At 35.2% G+C, this 15603-nt stretch overlaps 1 protein-coding gene across 2 annotated transcripts in view; it reads left to right on the top strand.

Moving 5' to 3' along the window:
- The window catches only part of MGLL (monoglyceride lipase), an 89922-nt gene extending 74846 nt beyond the window's left edge, over window positions 1–15076 (top strand). For both annotated transcript variants that reach the window (XM_087708980.1, XM_014054723.2), the window contains 3 exons: window positions 1546–1635; window positions 7902–8117; window positions 9983–15076. In XM_087708980.1, coding sequence (XP_087565106.1) covers window positions 1546–1635; window positions 7902–8117; window positions 9983–10108 — 432 coding nt within the window. In that variant the 3' untranslated portion in view covers window positions 10109–15076. The remainder of the gene's footprint in view (window positions 1–1545; window positions 1636–7901; window positions 8118–9982) is intronic.
- The last annotated feature ends 527 nt before the right edge of the window (window positions 15077–15603 follow it).

Here is a 15603-nt window from a genome sequence, read left to right as displayed (position 1 = left end):
GGGTATGATAAAATGAAGTTTTACTGTATTAGGAACAGATTTCTTCATTAGCTTAAATATTTAGCAAAATGGAAGAAAAAGGATTGGAGTTATTAAACCAACAAAATCTAATTTGGTAAAAAGTTGGTGGAATATTAGATGCTACAGCAGCACTTCACAACATAGCCTTCTGAAGACTGGTTCAATGTCACTTGTGTTTCTGTAAATGCCTCTGAAATCGGAATGGGGCAACTCGCTGCAGCCAACTCACCATGGGAAAATTCCCCCTGGCCAACTTGCCACATGACAATTCACTGCGGAACAATTCAACAATTCAATTTAATTATTTAAAATAATTTTAAAGTATTTTAACTTTTGACATTCAAATTTAATTTTGTCCCTTCTTTGACATCCTTTCTTTAATGATTCACTATTCCACTATTTCTTCAATATTCCACTATTTCTTCAATATTAGTCTAACTCTTATCCCACTGCGAGTTGCCCCGTGGTGAGTTTGCCGTGGCGAGTTTGCCTCAGCAATTTGGCTATGGCGAGTTTGCCATGGTGAGACAGCCATGGCGAGTTGGCTGTGGTGAGCTGTCATAGACTCCTCTGAAATTGTGTCAGCTTTGAAACTTTCTATTCTGGGAGAACTTTTACTTTATTTTTTATCATTAATACAATATATTTTTCTCACAGTCTGTAGCAATCTCTAATGCAGGAGAAATGTTAATGGATATTATTACATTTAATGGATTCATAGAAAATCAAGGTCACAGATTTCATTTTACATTTTCCAGGAAACATTACTTCATGCAGTAATGAATGTGTCCTTAAAATAGGCCTGGCAAAGTATTTTCTTCGCTATCATTGTTTTTAAGTGATGACCAGTTAATTAGAACGTAATCTACAGAAGATCAGAGATTATTCAGCATTGGAGGCAGTTATAGAATCGTATTAGTGGAATTTTTTCAAGTATTTTCTTCTTTTGGTATCTTCATATTTTTTGTATTTAAGTTGCAGAAATTAGCTGTGCAATAGATCTCTTTAATCAATGTGTATACATTTTTCTCTTTATTTGTATCCCTGCTTCAGAATGTGTTTACCATGTTGAAAGAACTATATTGTAAATCACATAAGCTACAATTGTCACTGTAGGAAACTAAAATACAAAGTGAATACCAACAAGGAAGGAACCCTGGCAAACAACCCTGACTTCCCTTGAGGAGGGGGAAAAGTTGGCTATCTCTCAACTTCTTCAGCCAGGATTCCTTCTTTTTTTTTGTTGTCAGGAAGAAATGTAGGAGTCCTAAAGTTGGACAAAGAGGTTTGGGGGAATAATGCCAGTTGCATCAAGCTTTCCCTTATAAATAGTCCTGAGAATCTTCGGCCTTTCTGGTACATTTGGAATAAATCCATTTGTTGGCATTCAGGAGCAGATCGTCAGCTGGAATGCAGTAACAATGTAGTGGTTAAGCTAAAAAGAAAGTTTCTGACACCTGCAAAACTGACATCTATAATTCTCTTCTTGCCTTCCAAGATATTAATTATATTTTTCTCCCTCAGGTATTTGCAGCTAAAATACTTAACCTTGTCCTGCCAAACTTGTCTCTGGGATCTATTGATCCAAATGTCATTTCCCGGAATAAGAAAGAGGTGAGAATTGCATTCTCTTTAAAGTTGATTTATTGCCTTGTGATAGTTTGGCTCTTTCCCATTCAGTATAACTAGATCATAAGTAAGTAATTCCATCTTGGTACAAATCAAACAAATATAAATAGAGAGAATAGAATACCTGTTCCTACAGGTAGTCCTCATAACCACATTTCAGCCCAAAATTTGTGTTGCTAAGTGAGACATTTGTTAAGTGTGCTTTGCCCCATTTTATAACCTTCCTTACCACAGTTGTTAAGTGAATCACTACAGTTGTTAAATTAGTAACCTGGTTATTAAGTGAATCTGTTGTCCCCATTGACTTTGCTTATCAGAAGGTTGCAAAAAGTGATCACATGACCCCAGGATACTGCATATGATCATAAATATGAACCAAGAAAGGCTTGTCTGTACTGGTTAATAAATTTTTTGTCAAAACTGTGAGGTAAATCTGATTCTTTTAGTCTGCATGATCTTCTGTCTTTCATTTATGCTAAAGATGAGTGTTTTGATGAGAGTGGAGAAAAAAACATAAGCTGAATCATTGCAATAATAACATTTTTGCCATGAGTGTTTTGAAGGAAGAAAAGATATGGTATTTAGCTTGCTGTAGAAACATTACAATACATTTAGGTCTCTATGACACAAGTGAGTATATGATTGGCAGATGTTAATTTATCCTTACATTATAATTTATTTATCAGTCTTTTATGCTGCTGCAAGTACCAGAGTCTCAGTGGCTAACCAAATATAAAAATACACACAGATTTTTAAAATGCCACTTTGTCAGTAGTCATGAAGTATAGTGAACACATATCCCTGTTGGCCATTTTTTTCTATTTTTTCTATTTTTTATTCTACTTATTTATTTAAGTCAGTCCTGTTAAAGATTAATGTATGCTGATGAAATTCTGATGTTGGCAATGTTGAGAAGGAAGTATGACATCCATATAGAAACAGAATACCACAAATGCAGTAATAATAAAATGCTCAAACATGTTCAGCCCTTTATATTTAATATGTATGTTTAACATGAAGGTCAAAACATTAGTTTTGGGAAGATAACTTAAAGTACTTGGGGTGGAGGGGATATTATCACAGATTTAGTTGCATGGATAAATCTGTCTTGGACCATGTTCTGAACAATGGTCTGTTGATGTGGAATAAAAAGAAGGCAGAAGCTTTCTGCCTCCCAACAAATTAGCTGAAGGATAGAGAGACAGTAATCCATGTAGCAGAAATAAGTCATCTCTGCTTTATAACACTACTGTCATGAGGATCTAGGAACTCAGAAAATGTCATGACTGCTATTTATTTTCAGGATCAATGAGAAGTAGAGACCATTTAATAGAAATCAGTCCTTTGTTTTATTACTGTTATTATTATCTCAGACGTTCACGGTAGCTACTGTGAGGTTGAATGACTGCATAGATATGCAGGTTCTGGTCCATTTTCAACTGGGTCACTTTGTCTACTCACTCTTTCAGCCCAATCTACTTCACAGGGTGAGTTATTAGGAATAGGGAGTTTATGTCCTGGCGCTCGTGAATGAAAAGCAGATCAAATAATATGATTCACATATTGACAAATTCTGCCTTTACTTTCCACATCTGGTGAAATAATGTCAGTTGTCAAATTTCTGTTATGATACCTATTCTCACAAGGTCCCCTTCCTCTGTTTTACTTCTGAGAACACCTTTATATTACCAGACACAATGCCTTCAGGATATGAGGGAAGTTGTCCAATGAGCCTAATGATGTAGTAAAATGGTTCTGGAGGCATTTTTTAAGCAGATGAACTGCTGTATTGTATTTCTAGTAGCCATTCACCTTGAGATACCTTCGTACTATGCAGAGCAGCTTTTCAGACATTTAAGAACCTAAAGTTTGATCTGGGTTGTAATGCCATATTTTTTATCTGCTACTTTTAGTTTTCTTCTAAAAAAGCAATATGTAAAAGATCTGCAGTTTGACAGAAATAAGTCTCCAGCTTCATAATATCACCCACATTCAATATTGCAGAATACAAGTTCAGATTGTGCTGGGAACAGCCACTATTTACATGTTGAATATATTCATCAGGCAGACCAATTTCTAGTCTCTATAAATATCATTGGGATAGTCTCCAAGAATTTCCTGATTTGTTTGTGTTCATAGCAGTTTGGTTTTTAAAGCACAAACTGAAATGTAGAAGGATTTGAGACATTTTAGGTCCCCCCTCCCCCACTTCTGGTTAGTTAAATCAGATGCATAATTCCAAATCTCAAATCTTTTGTTATGTGCTGGAGAGGTGTTCCCTAACCTGGTGCCCTCCATAATTCTTTGGCTACTAATGAGATTCAAATGAGATGGAACTCCTTAGAGTTGAAGTGTGAAACATCAGGAAGACAGACCCTAAAAATAGGCCATATAAAAGATAAGGCAGCATTGCTGTTCAACATAATTATTTTCGATCTTGCCTGCCTTAGGCAGAGATCTCCTTTATTGCACTTTCAGTTGTAAACTGAAGATTGTGATCATATTTCTGTTTGAATCAAGATACATGCAGATGGTTAAATGGGCTTGCATTATGACTACAGTACATGTGAATCAAGCCTTCTTCCCCACACTGAGGGCCTCTTCTTAGCTGGAAAAATATCTGAAAAACATCATTAATACACCAAATTTGAACATGGGGAGCAGCCAAGATATAGTTCCTACACTGTGAATATAAGGTGGAATAATTTAGGACATTGTGCTTGGCTTTTTATATCACAGCAACCCTTATTACTATATCCAAACTTTAATCCAGTCACAAGATCACGTACAATAGGCACCATATGTATAACAACCACATGGGAGCAGCTAAGATGGTACTCTAAGAAGAGTTTCATTTGCTTTCTTTTGTTAAGAGTATTGATATATCTAAGTTATAAAAATCTGGGCTACAGATATACTCCACCTGATCTGTCCCCTCCCTCCACACAGAGCAGAGAGATTGCTTAAGCAAGCTATCTCGTCCCAAGCTGCATTTCTCTGCAGTGCAGCCTTTCCCCTACAAAATGCTAACCACAAGTTAACAAGCTCAGTTCTGTGACCTTAATTAGTTCATTAGAACCTTACATCAGGCTGTGCTTCTGCCTGAAAGTGATCAGATTTTAATTAGTTTCACACTGAAGGCCTGTGTTACCAAGTGCACCAAATTTGGTTTTAAATGCACACTGGTCTGAAAATGTTTTTGTTAAAAAATTGTTGTAAAAGTTTACTCAATGAGGTAGTTGCTAAATGAGGAATAGCTTTATCGCAGTATTTGTTACGATGATAGTTGTTTGAAGATTTCTAATTATAGGTTTCTTCAGCAAATATTTACAAATTACTGCCTCAAGCTTAGTATGAACTAGGGTGGCATGCAATTTATATGTGTGTGCAAACATGTATGTGGAAATGGTTGACTTCCATCCAGTCTTCAAAATAACTTATGTATATTTTATTATTTTCTTTTCATAGAATACTTTCAGATTTTCTTTTGGAGATTTCTAAGAACTTCTTTAAGTCCTATTATCATTTTTGAGCTAATAAAGTTTTTTCACTCTGATACTCCTCAGTAATATCAGACCATATTTGCCCCGCAAATCCAAATCAGTTGTGTCCTTTGGACTTCACTGATGTAAATTATGAGAGTTTTCTTGAATTAAAAGACTAACGTAGCATTAGCTTTCTATAGTGACTCTGTATCTGTATGGCAATCCAATGGAGGTATGGAACAGGTGAAATGATTATATAAGCTGTTGATTGGTACTCTCCCATATTTTACATTTAATTGTTTTTAATTGCTTTATTTATTTATTTATTTTTCCTTCTCTTTTTTGCTGTTTTATTTTTTTATTTTGTAAGAGATGCACATGTGCGATGCAATATATAAATTAAATAAGCAGAGGATAATATAGTATCTTTGATTTATTGTATGTGAGACCAAAAATGTTCAAAAGGTCTTTTACCTGGATTTTGATAATTTGTCTACATTTTCATAGTTTATTTCCAATTGCTTGTAGAAAGACAATATAAATTTATTATTAATATTTAATTGTGTGATAGATGTATGTTCTATAATTGGCAAAATAATAAAAAACAGAATATGTGATAATAGTAATGAAACCACACCAACCATGTATGGGGTTTTTTTGGAATTAAATGGTGTAATTACCCAAAATAGAATCCAGATAACAGACATTTTATTGCAAATTTCAATTTATTGGGTTACAGCAACAAAAAACAAACACAGATTGGATATTAAAATAAATTTATGTAAATAAATTAATGGATGGTAGAGTCACATTTCAAATATAATTCTGATATTCTTAAGTATAAATGTCAGTAATAAATAATAGCAAACAACTACAGGTAATCTTTTTTTTAGCTACCACAATTGGAACCAAGTCAGGCATTAACAAAAGTGCTTACTAAGTGAAACAATGCTTGTGCTTATGATCTTACTTCTGCTTTGCTTTGCAGACCTGTGAAAATCATAAATGTGAGGCTTAGTTGCAAAGTTACTTTCTGTTCACAATCTCTGTATGAGGTTGCAGGTTGATTGCATTCAGGATAGTCACTAAATAAGAACTACCTATACTATGAATACATTTTAAGTGAAGGTTACATATAGGTGTAGTATTCAACACTTTTGATCAGAAACACTAAGGACCTCCTGTACACAAAAATGGATATCACTATTAAGTTATTCCATTAGTCTCAATATCCTGCCTTTAAAGGTGGTTGGATGAAGAGAGAATCTATGGTTCTGAGGGGTTTTTTTAAGTTATAAAAAACCTCCATGAAAAATCTGGACGGTGTTTGTTAATAGTATGCAAAACTGAGCAAATGATATTTAGAGAAATTAATGAATGCAGACTGAATACTGAAAAAGAAGAAATGTAATAAAAAAGAAAGATCTTTGACTTGTCATTTCTTGCCTTTCTGCATCCCTCATTAAAATCATCATTATCTTCCACAGCCTTTCTTTCTCCAGAAGCTGTCCATTTGCAACACTTTCAAATATGTTAATATTCACGCTAAATCAGAGTTTTAAAACCAAGTGTAATCTCTAGCTATTTTTCTTCTGTTCCTTCACTGTGTCCCTTGCTTGGACAGTCACGTAATGTCATACTTGGGAGTATGTCTATCAGTAAGATATACATACTTCAAGATACTATCAGTAACTTTCAAAAGTTGCACTTCTGTTGAGTCTCTTGTATTTCTAGGAATTTTTAAAATATCAGTAAAAAACAGGGTTAGGGGTGAAGGACAAACAACAAAAAAGCCCATCTCCTAGCATTAGTGGCATTGTACTGCGGTGCCGAAGGGAGTATGTCATACCAGTTTTTGAAATTTTACTCTGTGGGAAGGGAACGTCTGTCAATTCAAACACCCACTCCTTTGTGATTTTTTTCTTTCTTTCAAGAGTGCTTCAAAACTGTTGCTTTTTAGTAAGTGAAACTGCTTGGAATTATGTTGCCTCTGTGTGTGAGATGCTGTGGAACAGCACCAAACAACTGGGCAGTTTTTAGGCTAGAGTTAGTTGCTAAGTAGCCGGAAGAACCCAGAGCGTTTGTTTAAATTGGAAAAGAAAAGGCCAATGGATTTGGGTGAAAATGTCAGGGCTGCTATGAAAAATGTCAGGCTGCTGCAAAAAAGAGTTTACGCTTTTTCCGATAGCATAATTTTCTTTCTCCCTTGCCCCTTCCCTGACCCTGTGTGTGTGCAAAATAAAATTCTTCTAAACCAGTGGCCAACCCCACCCCTGTTTTAACGAAGGGGGAAAAGACGTGATATGTCATGTGGCAACAACCTGACGCTGCAAGTTTGATGCCCCTGTTCTAAATCAAATTTCTTCCATACCTCATCAGTTCTGGGAGTTGAAGTCTACAAGTCATAAAAGGGCCACAATTCTCCACCTCTGATCTAGAGAGTTAGATTCCCCATGTGCCACTTACCAGAGGGCACTCATCTTTTGGCCATTGACAGTAGTCTTGCTTGGACATAGTTCTTTGTTAGATATTGGCATACATTTGAAATAAGGTTAAAAATTAAGTTTCAAGTCTGAATTCAAAGGGGAAGGCATTTATTTGTAACCTAATCAAATGTGAAAAAAAGGTTATGTGACTATTAAAATGTATCGTCTTTAAAAATATTTCTTCCAAAATGACAGAAAAAAAGTACTTATTTGTTGATTATGAAATTGATTTATTTGCTGGCTAAAATGTCTGAAATTTTACTCATTTTACTCCCAACAGGTTGAAATTTACCGTTCAGACCCCCTGGTTTATCATGGTGGCATGAAAGTCTCCTTTGTCATTCAGCTACTGAATGCTATTGCCAAAATCGAACGCTCTCTCCCTAAACTGTTTCTCCCCGTCTTGGTGCTCCATGGTTCACCGGACAAACTCTGCGACATCAGAGGGTCTTATTTGTTGATGGATACGGCCCCAAGTCAGGATAAAACATTCAAGGTTAATTTATTCAATTTTTGCAGGATCAAACAATTATTGTTTCTAAAGTTGTGCTCTGATTCAGATGTATTGGTCTAAGCAGATATTTTACAAAATTATCTAGACTTAGGCATGCTTTGGTTTTTCAAGTACTAAGAATGCTCGGATGAAATAAATTTTGGGATGATATTCAAGTAAAACTTTCAATTTCTCCCATTCATCCTAATTCAAAGTCCGTTTACTAAGGGATTGATTAATCCCATTGCTTCTAGCAAGACTTAATCATGAGATACATTCATTCAAAAATAGCAATGGCAATAGTACAATGGCTCTTTATAAAAATCTCACTTCTATAAAAATGCCCAAAAGAATACCTAAAAGAAGCAAGTTGCATTTCAGGAGACAGAATGAATCAGTTTTCATTAGCACATAATTTTTTAATCAGAAATAGATATAAGGATCCTCCAAAACTGCACATGGAAATAGCATAGAACATTATCATCAAAAAATGCATGATCCATCCCCTTGGCTATTTCAAATTTGTATATTGCCCATGGACAAATAACCATTTGTCTAAAATGGTATAAAGTTTCCTACTTGAGTTGAACTAGAAAAAGTCCCTTACAACTCCCTCTTCTCTGTTAGATAATTTCCAGTCTCTAGTGGTGCAATTGGGCACACTGAAAACATCACAGTGAATATATTTAGGAATTTTCCTTAGGATTTTCTCTTGTGTATACTGTAAACTCTGAACCGTGATTAGAAGTTTCTCATGCCATCCTTTAATATTTATAAGAAGTATTTATAGATTTGAGTTGGTGGAGCAATGTACATTTTAAAGATAGTATTATTACTTGACAGTAGACATTTATGGATGAGATGATTGAATTCTAACATAACAGATGAAATGTGAATTACAAAAATGGTGCATTCTTTACTTAATATTAGAGATTAGCAAAAGATAGTTTCTACTTAAAATTTGCAAATAAAGAAAGATTACATAAGAGAGTGATGAGTGTAACTAAGTATATAAACAAATATTAAATGTATTTTGTAGATAAGGAACAGATTAGGTTATTTTTCATAGAGTCACTATGAAAAGAGAATAGAGGGTTATTGTGAGTATACTGAGTAAATGGGCATTCAGACAGGAAATTCCAAATTAGAAGAGAAAATAATGGAGGTATTAGGAAAAAAACACATTATGGCTGGAGAGAAATAAAGGCACAGGACTAAAATATAGATGGAAAAGAGTTGTAGATGTAACATTTTAAAAGTTGATTATCTTTTTCTTGATGTTATACATGACAGGAGGAATATACAGAGCAGGCAAAATGGGGCATGAAATACTTAGTGGCATTTCAATGAATAAAAATATTTCAGTAACACTTTATTAATCAGATATTTGAGATCTTTACCAGCAAATGTCTTCCAGCAATTTAGGAGGATTTTCTAAGCTATTACTAAAATTTAATAAATATAAATATGTATGAAAGGAGCAATCTTCAGTGAAACTCCTACATCTATGCCCCAATGTGTTTAATTCCTGGACACTAAAAGTATTGCAATGGGGAAAGATTAAAGAGTCTGTGTTAGTGCTGCTTAGCAGTGTTATACAACACATCTGAGCACTAGGGGAATGTATGTGATTAAAATATTGTAAAGTACTAACCACTTCCCTAATAAGCAAAAAATTAAAAATACAAAAGTCAAGATTGCTCCCTAATTAAAGATAATACTTCAAAAATTGGGTTAATTTGATAGCTATAGAACAAGATGTGGCCAGAGTTGTCAAATTAAAATGGCACGAAAAGCATATATTAGAAGAATGGTCTATCAGAAGTATTTTGCAATGAGCCTTCAACTTCCTTTCTTGCATTCTGCAGGTATATGACGAAGCCTTCCATGCTCTCCACAAAGAGCTTCCTGATGTGACTACTTCTGTTTTTAAAGAAATAGAAACATGGATTGGCCAGAGAGCAGCTGAGCAATCTAAGCAAAAGCCACTCTGAAACCCTGTGTCTGGTGTTTGGGGTATACTGGGAAGGGAAGTTCTTTTTCTTTTAACAGCCCCTCTTTGAGGGGAAAGGTCTTATAGGGGCTCCTGAATTAACTTATTTTTTTACAAGAAATTGCTGTGTATCCCGGCGTGGGATGGGAGGAGAATACCATGCTCCTTTTAAAGCCCTTACTCTACAGAAGAAAGAGCTAGCAAAGACATTAGTGTGGACTTCCCAGCTGGGAGTGCCATTGTATTGAAAGACTTTGTCCAGTCTTTTACCAAATCTAGTTTTTGGTTTTCCCAAGGAGTTCCTGAGGTGCTGAGGTAATTTTTTATATTGCAATAATTTTTGGAATGTTTCAAAGTTGGGCATCTTCCACAGCATTCTATTTTTACTCTTGCCAGATTTTAATTCTTCCCTCCTGTTCTTTGAAATTTTTCAAGCCTTCTAATGGGACCAAGTATATGACAGACAGAAATAGGATTAGGAGGCTGAGGAATTCAGAACATGTCACAACGTTCTAATATATATTCCAGTTAATCTGGCCAAAGGATTTATCCTCATACAAACCCCAAAAGGCCTTGAAAGAAGAGTGATAATAGAAACAGCACAGTTTTGCACTTTGAAAGGATGTGGTTTGTACTCAGACCATTAACATTTAGCCCCAGAGTTGATACCATGGAGAAATGAGAGTATGTAAAATAATGTATCTAGAAAGCATTGAAGATATGCTGCTGCTTCCAGAAGCCAAATCATTGTTCAGTGCAAGAAATGTAAATACTCGGGCTGCTTTTTTGTTACCTGTGCTACAGATAACTTAAAGTATAAAACTGAAAGTTATATTTAAGAGAGAAATAATTAAAAAAATAATATATAAAGTTTCTGTAGGTTGCTCAAAGATCTCTTAAGGAGGAATGAAAGCATACAATAGGGAATAGATGCCAAGGCTGCCATTCCTTTGCCTAATAGCTTTTATGCCCGAGAACTGCCTTGTTATATACAGAAGGTCATTGCCACTTGAAGGCTGGGAAATAATTCCATTGTTCTCAAATTCCTGCTCCCACTCTGACTTAAAAGTTGGCCAGCCATTAGTGACTCTTGGAAGGCAAGGAAACCAAAGAGAAGGAAGAAAGAGTGGGCCTAACAAAACTGTGCTGCAAGAATCCAAATAGATACAGATAATTCTAACTCTACTGCCATCTAGAGGCTATTTGAACTTTTGCAGCAAGTTAGGTAGGTAGGCAGGTAGGCTGAAAAAAGGGCTATTTCAGCAGCCACAGGCAAAATTCCAAATAGCACTTAATCAGCAGAGAAGGTTACTGCTGAAAATTGTTGTGGAAAGCCAATTATTATATAGGATATACAGTGAAAGAGTAAGATATGCATGAAGGAATTTAATTAGGGCTTCTAGATCTTGGCAACTTTTAAAAGGCTGCAGAGAGAGAGAGTTTTCTGAATCTCTTTGCTTCCAACTTTAGAGTTTGTAGCCTCAACATAAAGGTTCGGTATGCTTATGAATGGGAAAAGGCAGCTATGTGCAATCTCAATTTCATCTGGTGTTGAGGTTTCAGCCTTAAATGTGACTAACTACTTAATTAATGAAGAACAGCAACACTAGAAAAACATGAGGGATCTGCCCATTGTAATCAAATATTTGCTATGCAGCAAGTAGCATTTTCATGAGTTCTTCTGATGGAAGAAATTCTATATTATCTCTTGTAAAATAATCTTTTCTTATAATCCATTTTTTAAAATTGTAATTCCCTACACATTTATTGCATGAGAGGATTCAGTATAATTTACAGGCTATTTCTAAATCCGAATTTCCTGTGTGGAAAGCCTAATGCTCTACAGAACTAGGCAGCTATTTTTCCCCAAGAAGCAGTAATCCTATTTGTAACCATCAAGCGTATTCTCATGATTTTGTTGCCTGCATGTGCTTTTTGTGTAGGAAAGATGTAATATTTGATCCTTCAAATATTCCAATTGATGTGGCCAGTGTGAATTGGAAAGGAAAATATGGCCTAGTGGATGCTAGGATACAAAAACATGAGATTTCCATAGTTCTTAATTACCAAAATTAAGATGGATGGGATGAAAAATTGAAGGAGAGAGAATAGTTTACTTTCCAATATAACAAAGCTTTAATACCTAGTTATTTGGATGTGATTGTTACTCATCCTAAAAATCAAGTAAGTGGCTGATTCATAAGTGCAGATTCATTCATTAATTTGAACATCAGAGCTTGGCAGGTAGTAGAGATGCTAATATCAATAGTAAGTAACCCAAAGTCAGGGGGGGGGGAATCTGCTTTCTAACCGGTGCTTCAATTTTTAATAAGATCTTTCTGAAGGATTGCAAAAAAATACTACACACAGTCCTGAAAATAAGGTGTTTTTCTGGAACCAGCCCTCATGCTAAAGACTATACCACCAATGGTGCAGTTTTGCAATTCTTAGAATGTTCTCTCTGGTTAATCTATCAATTTGGAAGTGGGAGAATCCCACAGTACCATTATTAGAGATTTTTTTAACTGAGCCCATGTAAAACAGAGTTGCACAGATTAAAACAGTTTGACATTCCAACTTGAAAAATAATTTTGTATTTTCATGGGCAACTCCAAATCTATTTTTAAGGATAGTAGTTGGGATGCAAAAATGCAAATGAATATTAGATGGCAGCAAAATAACAACAGTTATTTGCTGTTGTGTAGCGATCATTCTGCATTTCTGCAATCCAGATATATTTTTAATAGGTTCCACTCCTTTCTCTAGTAAAAATGCAAGTATTAGATGCTTAATAGGGCTTGCAGAGATTTGGAGTTGATGGGTAAAATTTGGAGCATGTGATGGTGTCATGCGCTGAATCACATTTTGCCTTTCACATATGGATCTCTACACAGCTGTAACTCCAAATATATTATAAGAATCTGCAAGAGAATCTCAGTAGGAATAACAGTTGCCTGCTTTGTGCCTCTGTGTGCAAATCATTAAGGTGCCTAAAGTGACAAGCCTAAATTAATTCTTGGTAGTATGGATTTTATGGATCATTCCATAGCACAAAAGAAAGATCCTGCCCACCAAATATGGGAAGCTACGGCAACTTGAGAGGAAGGTTCTTTTCCCATTCCGTGAGCAGGACTGAGGATGACCAAAAGTGTCTCTTCAGGGTGGGGGAGGGGAAGGGGAAGATAGGCCTTAAAAAAGGGGGAGACTAGGTATACTATGGATGTAACAAGAGTTGTACAGAAATGGAAGCAAGGATTCAAGGCAATCATGATAGATATTATTCCAAAGATGTACAATGTAGTTTAATTCTTAACCTGTTCAAGTGTATTGGATGTCAGCTATAGTGAAATACATCTAGACCAGGACTATATGTTTGGGACAGCAAACATTTAAAAACGGCAAACACACACACACACCACACATAGACATATGGCAAAATACAACTTTACTGGTTCCTTCTTACAGTCAGAAGTTTGAAGATCAGTGCCTTTGAATAACTTTGTTGAGGGAGTATCTGCTGCAACTCCTGAGTTCTGAAGCAATATACTATAGAAAGAAGTATTAGAAATTATATTCAGCTTTCAGCAGAGTTGTGGAAACTACAGGGATAGATCTGGAATAAGAGGCTGAATCATAAGGAAAGTGGGAGTTACCTTTCAGTTAATTTAGAAGAGACATATTTGTTGGGGCAGTCAGAATACTGTCCATTGTCCCAGAGTCCCTAATCCAGTAGGCTTCTTCAGCTTTTATCTCCCAAGAAGCTTGGGAGAGAGCAATTGATTTTTGCCAAGCAAGATCCAACCCCTGCTGTATGTAAAATCTTAGTTTTCTTTTTTGTAAAAAACAAAACAAAAACCCTAAAGAATTACAATTTCTTAAGGTTTAATATAAAAGTGGCATTTGTTTGAAAATTAAGTTGAGATTCTTATGTAAAATTGCAGCTTTTTCAGCTGAAGTTAAACTTACTAAGTATAAGCTAGTTTAAGGAATTGGAGAGTTTGCTATGGAAAGGGGATAATAGACTTGTAACTTGGAAAGTGGCTGGCAGGGTGTCTCCCTAAATGTTCTTTGCCACCCTTCTTGGCATATATTCAAGAGTATATATCTCTCTCTCTCTCTCCTCCCCCCCTTCCTATCCTTTCAAGGCAGTTCTGAACAGAACCAAATGTGGCTATGTTAAGACTTACACGGGCAAAAAGAAAAATATACTTTAAATCTGCTTTAAAGCAGCTGAAGTAATCTGGTACTGTTCTGATTTAGAGCTGCACAGTTTCTGTTCTACCAAATGGTAATATTCCCCATAAAGTGCTTGAGATATTTTATATTTCTACAGTCCTGTAAATCTACAGTCTAAATGGACCTTCATACATAGAGAGGTGAATTGAATTGAATTGAATTGAATTTGGATAGGTAGGGTATAAATTCTATAGGCTGAATCTACTGTAAAATCTACTTGCACTGTAAGCAAAAGAGTTCCTTAACAGAAACAGCTAGAGATCTGCATGTTTGAATGCAGATAGATTCTGACGACAGGGTTAGAACTGTATCAGCTCCAAGTAATAGCTGATACACGAACAGTTTCCCCTTGAGAGCATAATTCCTCTGACAGCAATAGTTGCGTGTAACTAATGTATATCACTACTATATGCAACAAATGTGGCATGACAATTTACCTATTCATAACATGTCTGGAACCGTGTTTTATAATGAGCCTGCTCTTTTTATATTAGTCACTCTATCACTTTGATGACATGACCTTATCAAGATACTTATTTTTCCAAGTAATTTCTGATTACTGTTTCTTCTTGTTTTGTTTCTGTGCTCCAGTTTACTCATACTATACACTCATATATATATATATACATACACATTTGAAATACTTGTACTTAAAGCAAGGGTAATATGTATAACTTAGATACTTTTGAGGAAAAAATATATGAACATTAATAATAAAAGTAAGTTTTCTGAATATGGTTTATTTGAGATTATTTCTATTCATTCAGTTAGAACCTGAAGTTCAGAAATGAAGCTTTTTACACACAGAACACCAATCCATTTTTCATATACAACCCAAAGTCTGCACTAGGCATGCCTAGAACAGAATCCAGAGGGATATTTTTTTTTCTCTAATACCATATTATGTACTTTGGATTCCTAGCAAAACTGTTTTGAAAAGCAGGATGGAATAATAAGGAATCGACGTGGTCTGGAGAACTATAACTGCGTGTTTCAAAAGAAATAAATGTTAAACTTAATTTTCCACACAATATGAAACTCTTATTTCCAAGGTTATCAGAAATTCCACATCCAAAACATTGAATACATCTACAGTTCTTATTGACTCCTTACTTTGCCCAGCATTCACACCACAATTTGCTTGTTTATATAATGTATATATTGTCCATAGATCACTATAGATGCCATCTATTCCATTAACATGCATAATATTTTAAAAAAACAGCGCAGCCGAGATCATAAAATGACCAGCAATAAAGC

Source organism: Thamnophis sirtalis, unplaced genomic scaffold (genome assembly GCF_051295495.1).
Source record: "Thamnophis sirtalis isolate CommonGarterSnake01/CBP01778 unplaced genomic scaffold, rThaSir2_p1.2 scaffold_3, whole genome shotgun sequence".
NCBI classification, from domain to species: Eukaryota; Metazoa; Chordata; class Lepidosauria; order Squamata; family Natricidae; genus Thamnophis; species Thamnophis sirtalis.
The sequence above is the reverse complement of the archived record's forward strand: the minus strand, read 5'-3'. Positions and strand labels throughout refer to the sequence as shown.